This window comes from Psittacula echo (assembly GCF_963264785.1).
Source record: "Psittacula echo genome assembly, chromosome: 15".
NCBI classification, from domain to species: Eukaryota; Metazoa; Chordata; class Aves; order Psittaciformes; family Psittacidae; genus Psittacula; species Psittacula echo.
Genome location: NC_137751.1, coordinates 5,001,762 through 5,023,472, shown reverse-complemented (window position 1 = coordinate 5,023,472; position 21,711 = coordinate 5,001,762). Strand labels below are relative to the sequence as shown.

Here is a 21,711-nt window from a genome sequence, read left to right as displayed (position 1 = left end):
GGAGCATCACCAGGCTTGCAGGGGACACTGCGGAGGAGAGAGCAGCGCAGTGAGCGGCAGGCAGGAGGGGGAAGGCATCGCAAAGCATTTGGAGGCATCATCTCCTGCATCATCCCGGGACCTCGGTGCTGCCACATGAGCTCTGCTTGGCTCCAAGTGGGAACGTGCTTTCTAAGCCAGGTATTGCGACCCTCTCCCCAAAATAGTAATAGAATCATAGAATCCCAGCCTGGTTTGGGTTGGAAGGGACCTTAAAGCTCACCCAGCTCCAACCCCTGTCACAGGCAGGGACCCCTTCCACTAGAGCAGCTTGCTCCAAGCCCCTGTGTCCAACCTGGCCTTGAACACTGCCAGGGATGGGGCAGCCACAGCTTCTCTGGGCACCCTGTGCCAGCGCCTCAGCACCCTCACAGGGAAGAGCTTCTTAAGATCCCATCTCCATCTCCTTTAACCTTTCTGGCAGGTTAAAGCCATTAAACCAGAGGGGGAAGGATCTGATCCACCACCGCATCCATCCCACCACAGCAGCCCCTTTTCCATCCTGCAGGCTGGGTTCCCCACCCGGGGTCCCCCCAGTGCCCGGTGTGGGGCCGGGAGTGACCTTGTGGGCTGGATCTCACAGCAAACATCGTAAGGTGGAGATAAGGAGACGCCAGGAGCCTCCCATGACATGTCATTAGGGCCGGGCCGCGGCTATCGGGTATTTGCTAACACCATAAAAATGGTGGCTTGGCCTCAAGCGTTGTCAAAGGAACCAGGAGGTATTTGCCCCTTCCAGGTCTAAATAACAACATCTGATAAGTGAACCACAGCATTGGGCTGAGAGGGGAGAGCTGGGGGGCCAGCTCCAACCTCCATCCCCACCGGCAGGACCAGGAGCATCCCGGCTCTCTCCAACGTGGAGCTTATGGGGTGCAGGATTGCCACCAGGGAATGCTGGAGGCTTTGCTTTGTGTGGGAAAGCCTTTCCTCTTGCAAATAGGGGGCTGCTCGAGGAGCAGCAGCACAAGCCCCCAGACTGGGGTTTTATGTGGGCTGTGCACCCTCTGGGTTTATCCATGAGCAAACTGCATTGGAAAACTGGGAATCCAAGGGACCTTCCCATCCTTTCTGCCCGCCTCGGAAGATCCCATTGCTTCCAAGTATCCTTGTGCCTGCCTTCTGCCAAGGCGAAGCATGGAGGAGCCAAGGGATGGCCCCTGTTAGCCGCAGCCAGGGAAGGACAAAAACCCAAATCACCAAAGGTATTTAGGTATTTGAACCATCTGGGGGGTAAGCAGCACTTATGGGTCCCTGGGCTCCCTCTTAGCACTTCATTCACCTCTTGCTAATGAAACCCCTGAGAAAAAGAATCAATATTCAAAGATGAATTTCTCCAGCTTTAGCTTGAATGGGTGGTAGGAAAAGAGACCCCAGGGGCTGCGGGGGAACAAGAGCCTGATCCTGCCCCTGGTGCTTGCAGTGCTTGTTCACCATGTACAAGGGGGCTAACGGGGTGGGTGCATGCCCCTTCTGCACCCATTTGCTGGATGGACCCATGGGGACCATTCTACAGCAAATTCGTGGGGACCCGACCCCATCTCCCCCCTCCTGAGCCATGGGAGCTCCTCCTGCTTTACCTGAAGTGATGGGGGGATCAGTGCAGCAGCAGGGATGGCCGGGCGCTATCTCCCTGCCAGGCACATTTCCTGTGTGCCCAGGGCTCCGTGCGGCCAGCCCGGCATCAAAGGCAGCCCCCGTGCTGGGGGAGCTCAGTTAATCAGGGGCAGTTCGGGCTGGGTGAACACCAGATGGGCTGATAAAGCAGCACAGAGGAAATGGTGCTCCCGAGGCCTGACCGCCTCCTGCACACCGATGGTCACCCCGCAGCACTACAAAGCACCGGAGCCCGACCCCAGCCGGGGGCAATGGTGCTCATCACCTTCCCGAGCACCCCCGCTCCCAACCTGCCACCCCAGCCCCATCCTTCACCCCGCACCATCCATCCCCGGTGCCGTCTCGCAGCAATCCCATGGTGTATTTACTCTGTGGTCATTGCAGGCATTTTTTCCCTCTCCCCTTGTCAAACCTCCGTAAGGAGGTTTATCTGGATGCAAGTTCAAGGCTCTCTCTTATTTATCTAGCGATCAATAAGGGCCACATATTTCCCACAGTCCCCAGAGGTGGCTTTCAGAAAGGGACTATTGTCTGAGTAAGGCCTCACACACCTGATGCGAACCAGGATAAGTCCAGCCTTACACCTGCGCTGGCACTGGGATGATGATAAAGGTTTATGGGAAGCTGGGGCGCATCGGAGCCTGGCTCTTCCACTCGGCTCCAATCAGGGTTGATTCACCCTGGATACCAAGGCAGCAGAACCTGCTTGGTCCTTATCTTCTCAGCCCAGTTTGTACCCCAGTAGGATGCTCCTACTCTGATGAGGCTGCCCCAGGGATGAGCATGGCCCAGCTGGTACCACCAGACAAGTCCTCATCATTCAGCACAATTGGTCCATCACCCAAATCCCCATCACCCCATCTGCAAGTAGGGTTTTGAAGCCTGTGAAGGGGCTGGGATGGGGTTCTCAGTGCTGGAGGTCTCAACCTCAGCTACACCCTGCTCCAGCCCCAATTCCAGGGGAGAACCATCCCTGCTCCACGTCTGCACACCCATCCTGTGCACCCTCATCTCCATCTGCAGGGCCATTACCTGCTTACTGGAAGACATATTGGTGAGCGTGCTGATGCTGCTGGTATCCGTCACCACCATCGCTGAGGGGAAGCGGGAAGTGTGGGAATACTGGGGAGGCTCCTGTTTGTGTGTATACACTGCGGAGAGGAGGGAGACAAGCAGCCGTCACGGAAAAGGGCAGAGCAGCCGAGTGCTGCGTTACAGCAGGTCACAGGGATGCTGCATGGTGATGAGCATCGTGGGGACATGGATGAGATAGAACAAGGCATGGAAGGAAAGCAGCCTCTAAGCCACCTCTTTCTCAGGTAGCAGCTCGCCCTGAGTGGGGACTGAAGGGCTGTGACTGGACCAGACACCAGAGATCCACAACCCCACTGCAGCAGAGACCAATGGGGGTGATGGATGAGCCTGAGAGGCAAAGCCAGATCCCTTCAGGGCACAGCAGGGAAGCGTTTGCTTTGCAGGGAGCACAAAGCCACCTCTTTGCCAAAGCAGGTGATTTAAGAGCATGGAAGGGAAAACACATGGAAGTTCATACAAGATGCTGAAGGGAAGGCTGCATCCCACCCACGGGGCAGTAGCAGAGTGGTATGGGAGATGTGGTATAGCTGATGGCACAGGGAAAGGAGAGGATGAGGCGGGATGTGGCCATGCAGCAGCACCATGCATCCCACTCACACTGGTACCCACGAGAGAGGCGGCAGCCAAAGGTGTGAGCAGGAGGAGAACACAGCCTATTTTCCACCTGAGCTCGTCCTCAGTGCCCTTCCCTTGGCAGGGACCACCCAGACCCTTCCTTACTGTGCGAGTTCTGCAGCTGGGTCACGGTGGCCATGAAGGGCTGCTGGGACATGTGGCTGGGCGACTGCTGCATCAGCGGCTGCTGGTGCGGGCTGTGCAGCTGCTGCGAGAACTGGACGGGCTGCAGAGCTGCCAAGCTGCCGGCGACGCTGTTGATGACGGGAACGCTCTGCGCCTGCGAGGTGTTGAGACCTGGGAGAGAGCAGAACAGGGATGTTACAGCGACCGGGCAGGGTGTCCCCCTTCCCACTGCAGGGCAATGAGGTCTGTTGAGATGAGCACTTACTCTGTGCGATGGCCATGACTCCCGAGAGCGGTGCCATGATGAGGTTCTGGGACTGCTGCGGGTTGTGGTGCGACAAGCTGTGGATGTTGGTCAGGGTGCTCACCGGGGGCAGCCCGCCCCCCGAAACTGAGATCTGCCAAGGAGCCAGCAGGACACACATCAGAGACACAGCTGAGGGCTGCTCCCATCCTCATCCCGCTTCAGTGTGAAGATGGGGGGGATCTAAAGCTCCATCCAAGAGGCGAGCGGTGCAGTCTTGCTGCAGCACACAGCTCCCACCACCCCGGGGCACAGAGCCCAGCCTGGATGCCCGAATGTGATGTTAATAAATAGCAAAGCAGCAGTGGTGAAGGATTTTGCTGGCACCAGCTTGCAGCTCCAGTAGAGCATGGTGCCAGGACATGGCTCATCCTAACCCTTTGCCATTTGTCCCCCAAGCCCAAGCTCCTGCCCTCGGGGACAGCTGAGGACTCTCGACACTCATTAACCATCACGGTTATAGGGGAAAGTGGGAAATATGAACTCAGAAAGGTAAAGAAAAAAGGCAGAAATCAGATAAAAAGGGCCCCATGGTGATGATTTTAGTCCCCTTTTGCAGATGGGCAGGACACTGGTGAGATGAGGCAGGTGCGCTCAGCCAGAGCCAGCTCATAAGGTTCAGGTCAGAGCTTAGGGATCAAACACACAAGGGCACTTGGGGCGTGCTGAGCAGAATGGAGCTGGTCCCCAGGGCAGACAGGAGGTTAAGAGCCTTATTTCTGTAATTGCTGTCCATTCCCCTAATCCCCCTCCTCAGCCCCCTTGCACTGAGCAGCCCCGCTCCCCATTCAGAGCCATCCCTGCGGCTCTCAGTGTCACCCTTCTGGACACGGTGCTTGTTGTGCACATGTGAGCTGGCGATAGCCCTGATGCCATTGAAACAAATCCATCAATAAATTCCAAAGCCTGGGAGTGACTCATATTTCCTGATCCGGTATTTTCCACTTTTAGAGTCTCTTCAAGGCCAGGTTACAACACACTCGGCTGCACAAGTCAAGCAGCTCACGGGGAGCACACTCTGCTCGCCCGCAGCCCGGCCTCCTTTCATGGGTGTTTAGATCCAAAGCACTGCACCCACAATCACCTCTGGAGATCGCATGAGTGGAAAAGACCCTCCAGGCACTGAGACCCTTTGCACTACCAGGACTAAGGGCAACACTGGAGCCTGAACCACCAAAGCCTTGTGCAGCCTCAGTGACTCTCCTCCCTGATTGCCTTCAGATGCAGCAACTTCCTTTCCAGCTCTGGGTTCCGTGTGGGGTACCAGAGGCACACATTTACTCCCTAGAAACCACAGCCTACAGCATGTTCTATTAAATCACTTGCAAGCACTAGCTAGCCCTGCTTCAAGATCAGAGATAAGCTGGCAGAGCCGCATGCTGCCGAGGACCCGAGCGGTCCCCAATGGTGCTGTGCAGCGTCCATGAAGTGGGAATAACTCAGCAGGGCTCTTGCAGCCACATTCCAGTGCCCACTGCAGTGCACAAGCTGCGCTTCCCGGTTTAACCCGCTCTATTCCCATGCTGCCATGTCCCACGCTGCAGCCCTGGCACCCAGTGCCTGCCACTGCTGCCTTCAGTCCTGACTCATTTTATGGCTTCAAGGCTCAGGGTTATAGGGCTCAACACACCCTTGAGGAGATATGGGTGCGCTTGGGGTGGAGGGAGAGGGCTGGGAGGGCTGGGATTGTGCTTGGGAATATCCCCCCTGCTTGGTGGGGATGCTTGGCTTTGCAGGGTCAGCACATGAGGGGCTGCACAGAGACCCTCGCTAGCCAAAGAGCACAGAAGGAAAGGCAACATTAAATGGTGCCATAGCTGAGGGAGGGACAATGAGGCCCCCCTCAGCCACCCGGCTTCGTAAGGAGACGGATGTGAAAGCCAAGCCTTTGAAAATGGAAGTGAAAACCCCAGAGGAGCGGGCTTGGCCCCGCCACACAGAGCCATGTTTGACTTTCGCTTTCAGCAGGGAACAATCCTCCTCCCGGAAGAGCAGCAGCTCCACGCGAACCTGCACCAGCCTGCGCCGGGGAAGGGCTGCATCTCCCATCCCATCCCATCCTGCCCCAATGCATCTCCTCTTTGCCCCACTCCATCACACACTCCTCCAAAGGGCTTCGCACCAGCCAGGCACCCACGGAAAGGAGCAGCCCAAGTGCTTGGGCACTGAAGCCCAGCCCAACCCTGCCTTACAACCACTTCTCTGCAATGGCATCTGCAGCTGTGCCCAGCAAAGCCCTTGCTAGAGCCTTGAGCACATGGGGAAGGGGATGGGGAGAAGCAGGAGCTGGGTTAGTGATTCCTTGGGATAAGAAGATCCCTGCTTGCCAGGAATGCACTTCCCCAACAGAACTCCAGAGTCAGGAGGGCTCAGGGACCAACAAATGAATGAGCGTTTTATCGACACCCATGTCACTGGCAGCAGAAAACCAACAGCGGTCCTCCCATCCGCCAGGCATGCAATCAATAAACCCCGGAGCAGGGCTCCTTCTCTATGGGAAGCATGGAAAACACGCCGCTGCCCGCCGGGGCCGGCCGCGCACCCCACAATGTGCCATTGTTCGCTACGGGCCGCGTGTGAAAGCCGGGGGGAAAGCGTGTTTGCTCTGCCCGCTGGGCCCTCTTATCTTATCAGCGCCGCCGCCACACCAGCCCAGGTGTACTCACCATTTTACCGTCGGGAGAGAGCAAACCGTGGCCCGGGTCCAGGCCGGCCGGGGAGACTTGCTGCAGCACCGCCTGGCTCGTGGGGACCATGGCACCGCTGCCGTGGTGGCTGAGGGTGCCGGAGGATGCTGCCTCGCCACTCGCCGCCTGGCTGTACCGGACCCCTGCAAAACACCGTGCCAGCATTGGGGTCAGCCCATGGGCAGCCCAGGTGGGGCAATGCCTTCATGAAGTAAAGGGGAAGGGCTCCACCACTCCCTTGGCTCCTTTGGCACAGGGGTGTGAATGGATGTGCAAGCTCCTAAATGGCACCTTTGAATGATAAACAGGAGGGATGGCGTGGAGCAATATGCCTGTTCCTCCTTCCAGTGCTGCTTCCCAGCTTCTCCCCACCCCATCTTCTGAAACGATAGTGGGAAGTTTATGGAGAGGGATGCTGAGCGCCCAACCCAGGCTGCCCATGGGTATCGATGCCTCAGACAGGGAGCACAACATAGGCCAGCAGCCTGAACACCCTTCTGCATCCCTTGTACTCTCATTTGCATCCATCATGCCCGTTCCTGCCATGTCCCCACAGCTCTCAGACACCAGCCTGGGGGCCCTGAGCTGCAGGGACCAGCTCTGCATCCTCCAGCTCTTCCCTCCCAGCTCCACACAGCCTATGGCCATCCCAGCACTGAGCAGCAGCTCTCTCACTTCTTCCTCAGGCCCTTCCACATCCGATTTCCCTCTTGACAAGTGTATGATTAACAGACTGCTGCAGGAACACCGAGGGACCAGACACACACAACCCTCCAAGCCAGACCTCAGCCCACCTCCATGAGGAGGGAAATCTGGCTTGAGCGCAGCTCTTCCATATAAATCTATTTAATTTGGCTAAGCCCCCCCGTGCTGATAAGCAGATCATCAGCCATGTGTCATGGAAAGGCATCCACAGATCACAAATAATTAACCCAGGAAAACCCACGGGAAACAAAAGCGTCTTTTACGAGGCTGCCTTGACGGCTACGGCGAAAAGCCATTTGTTATGGGTTCACTGAACTGCCCCGGGATCGGAGCAGTGGATGGATGGATGGAGCGACAGACAGCCCAGAGCTCTCCTGGGAAGGAAAACCATGGAGGCAAAGTCCACCTTCCCAACCGACACCAGCAAGAGCATCGTCCACCCGTGAGCCCGGCCACTGCACAGGGGCTCCCAAAATCACCACTGGATGCAATTGTTCAGCCTTTGGAGGTTTCTGGTGGCTTCTCATCTGTTCCAGTACAGCACAGACATCCCCAGGTAAAGGATTATCCTACTGGGGTATTGGGATCTCCTCCTCCCAGATGCCTGAAGGGAGGAGGTGATACAGGCTGGCTCAGCAAAGGATGCTCTAAGTGTGACACTAAATACCTCTGAATGAGGGGAAAGGAAACAAACAATAAGTGGAGTCCAGAAGCTTTCCACGAGCTCCATAAACACCCACCACATCGCAGACAGCTTCCTGAGCCCTCCACCAAAACCACAGCCAGCAGCCTCTTTAATCACCCCCAAACGTTCCCCATCAGCTGCTTAAACACGTCCCGCAGATAGGAATCTCCCGCGATGTCTGGCTCCTGATCATTTCCCAGCAAACCCCTTTTATCCCTGATAATAAAAGAATGTCCTCTGGCAGGTGGGTGTTTGCGGGCCCGAGTGGACGTCCCTGCCATGAACAGGGTAAACATTACTCAACCGGGGCACTGTCACACGCATTCTTCCCAGCCTCGTGCACACTGTGCTTCAGCCGCTGCCGCCTCGAGATCCTGCGGCGCTGCTCAAACAATGGCAGGGGAGATAAAATAAAGCCCTTTCTTCTGAGCACGATCTTAAAGATAGACCAGGAGCGCAGGCAGCTCCCATGAGGAAGAAACCCAGGGTTTCTGCTCCGTCCTCACTCCATTTCAGGTTCAGTAAAACCAAACAGAGTCATGTTTAACCCCAAAATCTCGCCGTGTCCAACTGAGGATGCTTTGTCAGGACATCCAAAGCCAGGAAGTTGTCTTTAAAACATATAAGAGGCTAAAAGCTGATTTTCAAGCTTTCCCTCCCAATCCCAAGGACAAGACTTTTATTGTCTGAGGAACAATAAGCAATGCTGAGATTTTCTGATAGTGTGGTGACCGAGGTTTTGGGGCTCAGATAAACCCACTGAAGACTCCAAGCCCTGATGAAGATTAGCTCTCCTGAGGAGTGCGAGGTCAAGCTATGGGACTGGTAGCAGTGGTGCCACCATCCAGCCCCACTGAGGACCCTGCTCTCATCAAGCTTCTGTATCCCCAAAGCCCAGGAATCGCTTCCCATGATAACAGCCTTCTGCCATTGCCACCTTGCAGAGCTTTAGGAAACCATCAACTATCCTGGCTTGGGTTTTTCCCATTCCTAGAATGGGATGGGCATTGCTGTCCATAGGCCCTCAGGATTGGGTTGGACTTGGGCAAACTAAATAGTTAATATTGGGGACCCAGCATGTTGCTGCTGCTATTGTCAGTGCTGTAACTGAGCTCCCAGATGATGGTGGGGAGCTCCCATCCGAGCTCCCCATTCCCTGGGCACACTGCACATTCCAGCCCAGCCTAGCCTAAGGCAGTGACCAGGGCATTAGCCACCTTCAAGCTTTCTTCCCCAAGTTTCTCCTCCCCAGCCACCTTGCTAGCCCCATTTTCCTGCTTTTGGGCTCTACTTGTTCCAGCAGGACCCTGTTCTGCACAGCATCCCCTGGCAGCACAACCACTGGGACCCCTCCGGGATCCCAGCAGCCAGAGTGAATGCACAGGGATGGTTCTGGCTGTGTGCACCAGGACATGAAGGCCTCCTCCTAGAGCAAACAGGGGTCCAGGGTTTATGAGCAGGGGCTCAGACACTGTCAAAGCCCAACATGAACATTCTCCTGCCTCTTCCCTGCACCTCCACAGCTGGAAGCAGCTTCCATGCAAAGAGGTTTATTCCTCCTCGACCTCTGGCAGCCCAAGAGAGTAGCCAGGATGGGGATCACTGGGAATGGGCCTGGCCATGGAGCCTGCCCTTGTTAAGGCTTCTTTTTCTGGAGCTACAGCCATAATATAAAAGTCTGTTTATGGGACCTGGCTATTGTGCAGCCCCCGAGCTGCACAGCCTGTGAACTGTTTTACTGCCTTCCCATGTTTCCAGACACGGAGTCCGGCTCCCATAGCCTTAACCCTGCATTCCAGCCAACCAGGAATCAGGGGTCCTGCCCCCGTGGCTTTCTACAGCCAGCCCTGGCACCCCCCAGCTTCCAGGGATGCCAAAACCATTGCCCTGATGCAGCTTGTGGGATGAGGAGAGCAACAGGAAGGTTGTGAGAGTAACATGGAAACCTCAACCTGGCATTTTGGTATCTTTGCTGTTTTCATCTCAACTTGTGCCATTTTCTAGGCACACCCCAATCTTGTGTCATTGGGAGTCAGAAGCAATGAAACCTCTTGGTTCTCCTCTGCTTTAGGTCCCATTGATATCATTAAATTGCACTTTAAAGAAGAAAAATCACTGCACTTCTAAACTCTTCCCATGCCCCCGCTGTCGCACAGCACATCCTAACCTCCTCCTGCAGCTCCTGCTGCACTTTTGCCCCGGAGCTTTGCAAACATCCTGTAAATCACCAGCGATGCCCAACCCCAAAACAGACCCAGCCACGCTGCACACCCAGACATGGATAACTCAGGGGCAGGGATTCAGCCCCATCCACAGGGATGCAGCCAGCATCATCGGGAGCCCGGTGGCGGGGTGGAAAAGGCAAAGTGTGACTTTCGGGGTCAAGCAGGACTCAGCAATACTGCACCTATTGACACTGTGGAAGCAGCCGGGTTGGTGATGGGACCTTTTCACCCTCCCAAAGCCAGCTCTGATTTTTGGGCTGCCACTCAAATTGTCCCTAAAGTGTTAATCTTGCTACGTTACAGAGGTGCATAGTTTATATCCATTATAAACCTGTTTATGGGGACTGGACCCTCCCATTGCACTGCTGTCGTAAAGTTCTAATTACCCCCCATAAAACAGGGAAAAGCTCCTAACAGCGCCCTGTACCCACCGAGCCCCACAGTAAACATAACAACCGCTGGCACCGGGTCCGCAATCAGAACCAGCACCTACCCTGGGCAACAACGTGTAGGATCCAAGTAGAAACCAAAGCACCTTTGGACTGAGGGTTTATTGATGGGCTCTTCTTTAAGGAAAGGTTAAAACCCTCCAAGTGGGTTTAGGAAGGATCTCAGGGGTGGTGCTGAGTTATCTTTATGTTTGTTATCTCCTTGTATAGAGATAGCTAAAAATACACAAGTAATGTGAGTATATAGGTATAGAAGTAATAGAAGTATATGAGTAATATATATATGCTTTTTATCTTCATCTACAGAGATATCTAAAAATATATAAGTAATGTACATTTATATATGTATGGGTTTTGTCTCCATCTATAGGGATATCTAAAAATACATAAGTAATGTACATTCATATATAGAAATGTTTTCTTATCTCCCTCTATAGGTATCTAAACATATATAGGTAATGTACATTCATATATATGGGGTTTATCTCCATCTACAGAGATATCTAAAAATATGCAAGCAAGGTACATTCATCTGTATGTTTGCTCTCCATCTATAGGGATAGCTAGAAATATAGAAGTACTGTACATTCATATATATAAATACAAATATAAGTGTATACTCTGATGCTGCTCTACTACCCTGATATTTGCAGAGCAGGTAAGGATGCATGGATGCATGGATGGATGGATGGATGCATGGACACCCCAACCAATGGGATGGGCTGGAGGCAATGCTGTGACCCCCGGCCATGGGGACAGGGCTCTGCAGGGTCCGCCGGGCGCCGCCATCCCTTTGTATGCAGAGGGAGGTGGGGGGCTGTGGGCAGGCGGTGCCTCTCCTAATCTCATCAATGCACTGATTGTCCTCTTGAAGATAAAGATGGCATAAGCCAGAGTCTACCGCATGGCACCGAGATAAAGCCCCGAGTGACCTTCAAATCAAACAGGGAACCAAGATCGCTGATAATAGCCCACAGTAAGGGAAAAGTCCGGAGTCTGAGAGAAGCCTCCAAGATGGATCGGCTTTAAGTATTTACCTCCAAACAGTTAAAAACTACAGCTTGAGGCTTGACAGATGGGTCCCCAAGAAGAGGCCAGGAGGATGTTTGACTTTTACAGCCCTAAACCCTGCCCGGCTGTCATTACACCCTTTTGCAAGAACCCATTGATGTCCTGAGGAGCAGCCGAGCCCCCTTTGTCTGCGGGCACGGGAGCGATTGTGCAGCTGCCCCATGCCACCAGCCCCATCGTTTCCTGCTGGGGAATGTCCTAGGGGAGACAGGGCTGTGCAGGGCAGGACTCGGGCAGCATCCCTGCGCCATCATTAAGCTGTTAAGGCATTGAGAGCCCCAGACGCCGCCGCAGCGGTGCAAGGGCAGTTCAAATCCCAGCATGGCCAGCCCGGGATGGGGTCAGCCAGGCAGCACTGCCCCACATCCCATTGAGGCATCTCATCTTAAACACAGTTTTGGAGCCAGTTTCGGGAGCTGCAAGCCGGCCAGACCCAGCTTGGTCCAGGCGAGCCTGATTCAATCACGGCTGAGCTCCATCCCAAACCAGTCCTAAAACCCCACCTCGCCATGCCCCTCTCCTCCTCCTCGGCAAGGCTGATGGATACGAGCAGCATCCACTAAGAAATTCCCGCAGCCAAGCCCTCCTGACCCCTCCAGAGGGGCCCTTCATGAACCATCACTGCAACCATCACTCCTGCCCTGCTCAAAAGCCCCTCCGAATGGGCTGTCATCGGCCCTATAGCCGGGACCGGCTCCTGCTGGCACTGCTCCGACAGGAAAATAAAGGTCGGGGCTTAAGGGCCCTGCAGCCCCAAGATAAATGCCCGCGGTTACAGTAATTGCCATCCCCTAATAGAAGCAAACAAAGGCTCTCGGGGGGTGCTGCATGCGCACTGGCAGGCCGGGGGCACATCAAAGGCACTGGGGTTCGTTCAAAGCCCGGTTTAATTGTCAATTAAGCATGCACAGGGACGAGCCATGACAATGCGGGGCTGCATGCTGGTGGGGCATTGTGGAGCCCCGCCGGCCGACACTGAAAACAGCTGATTCTGCTGACAATGTGCTTGTAGGGCACCTTGTAAGCAATCAGCCGGTGACAGGAGGGCAAACGTCCTCTCTGTCCCCGCCATTGTGCGGGGCATTCCTGGGGCAGGGTCACATCGTGGTCACCGCGGGCCGGTCCCAAGGGAGAGTGGTACCCAGGACTGGGATGGATGCTGCCTGTCCCTCTGCAGGAGATCAGTTGGATGCTGCTGCATCCCCCCCCGGGTACCACTTTTCGGTTGTCCTCACTTGCTAACCCCCAGAGGCTGGTGTCCATGGCCTAGCACTGTCCCCAGCTCAGCCTCCTCTTCATAAGCACCTTGCCCTTCCCGCAGGGACTCTCCACACACGGGTTTCATTTAATTTGCCTTTGTAACGAGCTGGGGGTGTGTAACGAGCCAGGCAGGGTCATTTCCAAGCGGTTTAACCTCCCTGGGCATGCCGTGCCAAGGGGGAACATGGGGTGATTGGGATGCAGCCCCTGTGCTGAGCCCCCATCACTGAGTGCCTGCTCCTGCACACCAGGACCCGGTGCATTGGCTGCGGAGGGCAGGAGGGGGACAATGGGGATTGTTCTCCCAACAATGCCTCTCTCCTCCCCGGCGCTGTTATCTCCTGCTTAAATCCCCCCACAGCTTTCGGCAGGGCTGCTCTCCCAGCCGGCTCCTCACTGTGCACAATGGGGCTGGATTGTGATGGGGAGAGGTGGAGGTTGAGCCCTGCACCCCTGAGCAGCTTCCTTCATCCACCTCCCTCCGCTCTGGCGTGGGGATGGTGCAGCACCACGCACCCAGCCTGGGTTAGTTCCCGCCCAGGACACACTGCTTCATCCTATGGGCTTTGTAGCATTGCCTGTGCATCCCTACCCTCAAAATCAGTGCGCACCAGTGGGCTGCATCCCAAGTCCCCAGCAGCGATGCATCAGGCACAGAGCAGCCCATCTCCCTGCCCCAATGAGCCCACACAGGGACGCCAGCGAATTAAACCAACCAAGCAAATGCCAATTAATCCTAGACAGGATGGAAATCCAGCCCCAAAACAGGGGGCCATAACACTGCAGTGACACCACTTGCTCCTCTCCACACCACCATCACTTGAGGCTGCACCAGGGACCAGGGTACCCATCTTCAAGACTACCCATTCACGTCCTAAGGGCTCAGCCCCCCTATCCCCAGCAGAAACAGGACCCAGCACTGCATTTGCTCCACCACCACCACCCGAGCATCCTTGCTGAGGGCTTACCTGTCATTTTGCTGGGCGGCGAGGTGCTGGGCTGGTTGTGGTGCGGGGAGCCGTGGGACAGCAGCAGGTTCATGCTGTGCGGGGGGGGCTGGCCCGAGCTGTAGGCATCCATGGCCAGCTTCTGTCGGAAAGCCTCCTCCTTCCGCCGGTTGGCAAACCAGTTGTAGACCCGCACCTCGGTCACCAGGTTGGAGCCGAGCCCGTGCGCCTTGGAGGGAGACACCCCCCGCTGCAGACACTCGGCCCTGCACATGCAAAGGGACACGTTGGAACAAAGGTGCTGCTGGAGGGGGGCTCCCACAGCACCGCCAGGCAGATTTGGGGGGGTTTAAGCCCTTCCTATGAGCCTGTCCGCTCTTTGCAGCAATATCCATACTGTAAAAGCCATCCCCCCTCCTTCTGGTACTGCTAGGATGTATCAGCATCCCTCAGGCATCTCTGCAGCATCCCTCGGGCATCCCTGCAGCATCCCCAAGGCATCAACCAGCACCTCTAGGGCATCCCTGCAGCATCCCTACCCCAACATGGAGCTCACCAAGCCCTGAACATCACCCATATGGGGAAAACAAGGCAGAAAGAAGCCGGGAAGCTCAGCAAAGCCGTGCCATGAGCCAGCGGCCGGAAGCCTGGAATCGGATGGAGTTTTTGGGAGAAAGGCTGCGGGATGGGCAGCACGGGGCAGCCTTTACCTGTTGCACTCCTCCACCAGCGCCTCGCGCTCCTCCTTGCTGGGGTTCTTTTGCCGGTCGTAGGCTTGGTACAAGATTTGCTGGGAGGCCGGCCCCCACTTGAACCGGTTGCGGCGCATCTTCTTGCTGGGGGTTTCGGAGCAGGCGTCGTCGAGCTGGGCAGCCCCCTGGTTCTGCTGATTGAACTCTGGAAAGAGAAACAGCAGCTGATCCTGACTGCTTTTGTCTGTCCTATTTCCACAACCCTGGACTGCCTGGTTGAACTCTGAAAGAGAAAGGAGCAGACGTGAGCTGGCCTGTAGCCGCCGCAGTGGTGCGTGTGTCCCCGTGTCCCCTCCTGCAGCACCCCAAACCCACGGCCCCCGCACATCTTGGTGCTCCCAACACCCACCCCAAGGAAAGGACCTGCTTTGCGCGCTGCCAGGGTGGTTATTGCCACCCCTGCGGGATGGTGTTCAGTGGGGAGGCACGTGCAGCACATGCATATTCATGGACAGGGTCCCCGCCGGTGGTGAATGTGTTTTGGGGGGGATCTGTGTGAGCAAGGAGCCAGGCAGGGCGGCTGCAAAGCCCCCCCGGATGGTGCCTTGCTCTGCTTGCACAGAGCCCCCATCCAGCTCCCGCTCCCATCCCGATGCAGTGGGACACCAGCCCCATGCCCGGGGCAGCAGCGCTAGAGGTGACCTTCCCCAGCCACCCGCCCTGGACCCGGCGCTTGTCACCGTGGCAGTAAAGGGAGATTAATGGGAGGGTTTTATTATTCCCAGTTTCGCAGGGGAATTCTCCCTCTTTTTTAATGGCTTTTGCCCCCGTGACAAGGGGAGAAGCGCAGGGCAAGGCTGGAGCAGGCTCTGTTTGCTCTAACGCTTCAAGGTGTGTTCTCAAAGCAGTGCTGCTAAACCCTTCTCTGCGCTTCCCGTCCGATGGAGATCGCATCCGTTCGGAGGAGGGAGGCAGTGTCAGTGCCCTGAACTGCAGCTTGGTCAAAACCGGGGCTGCTTTGACCAATGCAAGAGAGGTGCACAATAGCCTGTGCACTTGGTATTAGTTTAGATAGCACAGAGAGCCCCAGGACCGTGCTACAAATAGGAGCCATTCATAGGCTTTTCCTCTTTTCTCTCTACTTATTTTGCAAGTAGTTGCAGAAAATGAGGAGTCTCAGGGAACAGAAGGGAAAAGGAGGCAGAGGTGGGAAAGGCATCGAATTGAGTATAATCATTCATTGCTTTCCTAACTCTAACAAATACACAGAAACCCAAACTGTGTTACTGTGGTGAAGAGGGGATTTTGAACAGTCTTCCTATGCCTTAAATTCATTTTACTTCTAAAACTCTATTAGGAAGGGCACTGTGCAGCTTGGGTCAGGTACGGAAGCAGGCAAGGAGCCGCTCCTCGCCCATGGATGCACCCGCAGGCAGGACCGGCATGGGGGACCCCTTATCCCCCTTCTCCCCGGATGGCGAGCGCTGCCGCGGGTACTTACGCCGGAGGATCTCCCGCTGCTTGCGGACGTACCACGTGTAGAGAGCGGCTCTCTTCTGCGTCTTCATGGGGGTGCCCTTGTTGAGGTGCTGCGAGAGGTGGGACTGGTTGAGGCCGGTGACATCCACCACCTCCCGCTGCGGGATGTTGTGCTGCTGCATGTACCCCTTGATCATCTTCGCCGCCCGCCACGGGTCCTCGCTGCGGGGAGGGAAAACAAGGGGTAACCAGTCCTGATGGGGGAAAAGCTCCTGGTGTTCACTTCTTCCCATGATGGAAACCCATTATTATTACTATTATTATTATTGTTATTATTATTATCATCATCATCATTATTATTATCATTATTATTGTTAGTATTATTAATATTATTATTATTCCTAAACCTGTTTCAGAAGGGCACAAGACCCCTGGGGCGTTTGCCTTTCCCCGACAGCCATCCCAGAGCCCCCAGACAGCCCCATTCTGCCGCAAGAAGGCAGGAGCTGGTGGGACAAGGGATCATGGGGTGCCAAGGCCACCCCGGGGATGCCCACCAGGCTGCTCAGCCAAGGGGGGAGAATAAAGAGGATCCCTGTGGATGGTCAAGGTCACATCAACACCCAGATCCTTCAAGGAGAAACGCAGCCCGTCCAGTAATCTTCGCCATTGCGGTATTCACTACAATTCCTTCCTCTGAAGATGTGCACACACAAATACGTGTATGGATTTGGGATACCTGTACTGGGAATCTCTCTGAAGAAAGAGAAACCTCCCATGTGGAGCTGCTGAGATGGTTTTCCTGCCCTGGGTGCGGTACCCGCACTCTGCCCCATGCCCTTGGGCTTGCTGCTGGCTACCAGGGACCCCGCATGGCCACCAAACACCACTCACTGTGCTTGCTGCTTCATCCCCCTCTCCATTCCCACAGGGATAAATACCTGAAACTCAATAGTCATTGAAAAGAGACCCTAATTCCATGCTCCCACAACAGCGCACAGGGGCCATAAGCAAAAGGCAGAGAAGTGAAGGTCAAAGCAGGCACACAAACCCAAGCAAGCCCTGGAATGGAAAACCAAACTCAAACCCCTCAATAACTTTAAGTCGTTCTTGACTGTTTTTAAACACCCGAATTCAGGTCCTGCAGGATCCAGGTGGAAAATGGCTCTTTCCTAAACCCACATTACTCTGGTGTCCTTGGAGGAGCTGCCGCTAACCGGGAATTAAGGAACAAACAACTACAGCTACAAATCAAACGCTGTCTGCCTCCCTTAGGCCTAAGGAACGCACAACGCGATGGCAGAGGAACAGACCAGCACCTCCGCTGTACCCCAGAGCCCCGGGTTTATTCTGAACTAGAAGCAAGTGCTTTAACACCGACAAACCCAGTGCGGAGCCCAAGCCTGGTCACAGTCCTGCACTCAGATAATGCTGCGCTTGGAGCAACCGCCCAGCTGCTTTCCCAGCCCATTCCTTGTTTTGCATCCTTCGACTTGTCAAGGAGGAGAAAAACAACCCAAGCAATGGATTCCTTACTTGTTGTCCTGAATGCAGCGTGAAAACAAAGCCGGTTGGATCCAAAGCAAAAGCACCCGGCCACGGCCAGCGCGCTGATGGTGGCAGCGGCTTTGTCCCACTCGGGAAGGACAACACGGAGCCTTCCTAGGGACATCATCCCTGTGCCCAATCCTGCATCCTCCAAGCAGGAGGACCCCATTGTGTACACGGTGATGGTCACACAGAGCTGGATGCGTGGCACACAATGTGAGCTGGACACAGGCACACACTGACTCCAGTTCTCCCAATAGCCGGGACCCTGGGCTGGGATGAGCACGGTGCAAACAGCAAAGCCTGTTCCTGCCCCAAACCCACTGAGGTTTTGGGGCTCTCAGGTCCTTGTGCTGCCCCAGGAGAAGGTGAGAGCCAACAAGAAGGAAGCAAAGAACATGTCTGTGTACTGCAGCGCTCCTTCCCAATGGAGCCGGAGCCCGCGGCCGCCCTGCCCAAGCCAAGGGGCTCACAGGGACTTTTGCCACGAGCCCTGCATGTCACCCAAGTGATCCTCCTAATTACTGATTAATAATAAGCTAATGGAACAGAGCTCATTATCATTTCTAATAGCTGTTTGGTTCACAAATAAACCAAGTGCATTGCTTGCCCAGAGTTAAGGGCGAGCCAGCGCCAGAGTTCACAATTCAGGCTGCTTTCAGAACAAGGTGGTTTCTGAATTTCCATGGAATTTGGCAGCATTTTGGCTGGAAAAAATAGGTGAGAATTAGGGGCAAAAATCCCCGTGTTTCCCTCCATTTTGTTATCTTCGGGAAGGTTTCACACTTCCACTTTCAAAACAATTCCTGGGCCCTTCCTTTCTGAGCAGGGATTTCTCTTTACAAATCAACTTGACCGCATTCAAAAGGGTTAAACAACCTGAAACCAAACCCAAACATTTTGTTTCATGTTAAACAAAATGTTTGGACTTGACCCAAAATGAAACGTTTCAGTGTTTGTTTCACCTTCTTCCCCCCACCCCGCCTTTCTTTTCTGCTTAACCTAAAAAACAAGAGGGGAAAAAGCTTTCACTTCAACACAAGCCCTTTTCCTTTTTGTTCTGTCACCAAAATGAAATAAAACCACATTAATTGCCCGATCTTCTTTACGTGCAAAATAACCCACCCAAGCCAGGAGTGCTTTGTAACACTGGAAAACCAGTTCATGGCCCTCGCTGCAAGGTTCTTCACCACCAAAACCAAGGAAAAGGGGGGTTTTCGTGCACAAAATCAACCTCAATGAAGCCCGGCCGCCAACACTGACGAAGAAAGGGGCATTTCCCCCCCCTGCTCCATATGAAGCCTCTTGTCCCTCTCCCCAGGGACTCCCAGACCCGCTCACCCCCTTTGTCAGCCCTGCAAACAGGTAAATACGCTCCATATCCTTGGGAGAAATATGCCAAGAATTTACACAGATGGATTATAAACCCTCAGAAATTACCTCCCTAATCTCATCTCCCCTGCGCATGGGGAGCCAGTGGGGGGACATGTGCCGTGCCCACCCCTCCCTGTGCATATCAGGGTGGCTTTGGGGCATCTCCAGTCGGCTCCCCAAGGGTGTGCGGCTTCCCCACGGACCCCAGGCCCATGGGATCTGCTGGGATCTGTGAGCTCCGGAAGGTGGGATTGGGCAGGGATATGGAGCCATGGGGCATCTTGCCCCAGCACTGGGCTTTCCATGCCGCCGGTACCCCCATGGCCAGCCTCTATGAGGAAGCACAGTGCCAGAGTGGGCCCAGCCCGCCCGTGTGTGGCACTCGTCCTCTGCCACCCTGATGTGGTTTAAGCCCAGCCGGTAACACAGAAGCATCCCTTGAAGCCGTGACGGGGTCCAAGGGAATGTGCCGCTTGCTGAGGGGCTGTGGCTGGGGTGAACCACCTGGGACCACTGCACTGGGATGGGCAACTCCAGCCCATGCCATGGTGGGCACTGAAGCCCGCACCACGTTCCCAAAGGAGCTGCGGGTTGAGCACCCCACAGAGGTGGGAAGAGCCCGAAACGGAGCCAGCCCTGGGGAGCAGGAGCAGAGGGGGTTTATTCCCCATGTGTAGCTGCAATAAATGGATCCCGACTCCCCTATCCAGCTCCCTCATCAAGTACAAAGGCCTCTCTTAGAGCAAACACGAGCTCTTTGCAAAGGCTCCTCAGGGACATGTGCCTGCTCTTGTTTGTACCAAAGGCAAACTTTGCACAGAACACCTGTGGGAGCACAGAGACCCCGGGGCTGAGCCCGCTCTGCACCCTACGGACACCCCGGGATGGATGCGGCCAGCAACAAGTGGGAGACTGGGGCCAGGCAGCAGCACCCAGAGGTGCAGGGCACGGTGCTGCGCAGAAGGGGTGGGATCCCAGTGGAAACGGCCTGCAGTGATTTCTCCCTCGCACGGAGCCGTGCCCCAGCCGAGCCCTTTGACTGGAACGGGCGCCGCTGCCAAACCTTGCTCCCAAAAGGCACTGCCTGCCCCCGAGGCAGGCCTGGGGCACGACCACGGCGGTGTCCCCATCAGTGCCGAGGCACCGGGGCCGTTGGGGGGCAAGAGCCGGGGCTGCCCCAGGCAATGAGGGCTGGGAGCGGGTGCAGGAGGCACCGCGGGCTCAGCCCGTCCGCGGGATCGGTGCCCCAATACAGGTATAAAACCTCACAGCAAGCGGGGGACCCAAAGGTGCCGCGGGCGCACTCAGCGGTGTCCCGCGGGGCTCCCACCCGCCTACACCGGCCCCGGCTGCGCTTCGGGACGGAGCCGACATCGTCCGCGCCCCGGCGGGCCCGAGGCAGACGCTGCCCGCAGAGCCCGGGGCCGCTCCGCCGAGCCCCGACGGCGGCCCCGCTCCCGGCGGCGCGGCACGGCCGGGACCGGAGCGGAGCAGCATCGCCGGGACGGGCAGGAGCGCAGCCCGCGGGGGTTTCCTCCTTCCCCCGTCCCGGGCCGCTTTACGACCTCGGCAATGAATAACCCGCGGCTGCTCTCGCCCTCATCGCGGCCCTTTGTGTATCTTCTGTTGATGATTTATAGAAATAAATTAATAGCACCGCGCTCCACGTGTTGCAGTTTATGTTTTCAGCTCCCGGCGCGGACAAACGGAGCCGGCGGCCGCTCCGAGCCTCCACGGCTGCCGCGCCCGGGCTGGCAGCCCCCGACGGGGCGGGAGGACGCGGCCGGCGACCCCCGGCCCCTCTCCCTGCCCGCTCCCCTCCACGCACAGCCCCGCCGGGCCACGGCGCACCGGGACCCGCCACGGGGAGGGCCCACGGGGCGGGCGGAGAGCACCGGGACCCGTCCCCGGCTAGGGCGCACCGGGCAAGGTGCACCGGGCACGACCCCCGGGCAGGGTGTCTGGAACCTGTGGGGCTGTCGGGTCGAGCGGCTGCAAAAGGAGCTTGAGTGCGCCCTGTCCCCTCCCGCTCCCCGCGGGTACCTGATCATCCTGTCCACCTCCGCCCGCTGCTCCACGGCCTCCTCCGTGTTGAGCGCCTGCAGCTCCCGCAGGATCTGCGGCGTGTCGAAGTCGTCGCCGTCCTCCGAGCCCTCATCGCCGGAGAGTTTGCCCTTGCCGTGCCCGTTGGCCAGCGGCGCGAAGGCGGCCTTGCCGTCGGGCGGCCCGCCGGGGGACAGCGGCAGGCTCTCCAGCTTGACGCCGAAGCCTGCGGCGGGCACCATGTCCTCCAGGGCACGGATCAACCCCTCCTTGGTGGCTCCGGAGCTGAGCAGGGCTCCCAGCAGCTCCCGTTGCAGGGCGCTCAGCTGGGACACCATCCTCCCGGGCGCCGGCGGCGCGCCCCGCCGCTCGCCTCCCGCCTCCCTCCGCCGCTTGCCGCTCCGCCCCGGCCGGCCGGGCTGCTGCGGGGCGCGGGCCGCCCTCTACCAAGCCATGACCGCCACCATTAGGCAATATACCTTATGCAAATCAGCGCCGGGAGGCCTCTCCTCCGGGTCCCGCGCCCCCGCCCCGGCCCGGCCCTTATCGCCCGCGCTGGGGCGGACTTTGCCCGCGGCCGACGGGAGGCCCCGGAGGAGCGGCGGGGGCGCAACGGGACGAGACCGGGGACCCCAGCGCTGCAGCCCCGGCTGCCGTCGGGGGGCTCGGGGCGCGGCTGCGGGACCGGAGCTCCGGGATGGGGATGGGCAAACCCCGTCCTGCACCGCTCCTGCCCTCAACCCGGAGCCG

General features: G+C 56.8%; 1 protein-coding gene across 2 annotated transcripts; it reads right to left on the bottom strand.

The window, feature by feature from the left end:
* Positions 1–6: 6 nt before the first annotated feature.
* Positions 7–21,299, bottom strand: HNF1B (HNF1 homeobox B; the record flags this gene model as incomplete). 2 transcript variants are annotated; one of them, XM_080629984.1, is made up of 9 exons in its annotated part: positions 7–27; positions 2,689–2,807; positions 3,472–3,663; positions 3,758–3,890; positions 6,463–6,626; positions 13,847–14,091; positions 14,536–14,800; positions 16,019–16,218; positions 20,962–21,299. In XM_080629984.1, the coding sequence occupies 9 exons, from the start codon at positions 21,297–21,299 to the stop codon at positions 7–9; spliced, it is 1,677 nt and encodes a 558-aa protein (XP_080486110.1). The 2 variants fall into 2 exon arrangements, with proteins under 2 accessions (XP_080486110.1, XP_080486111.1); XM_080629985.1 differs by having other exon boundaries at positions 14,536–14,722.
* Between the last annotated feature and the right edge of the window lie 412 nt (positions 21,300–21,711).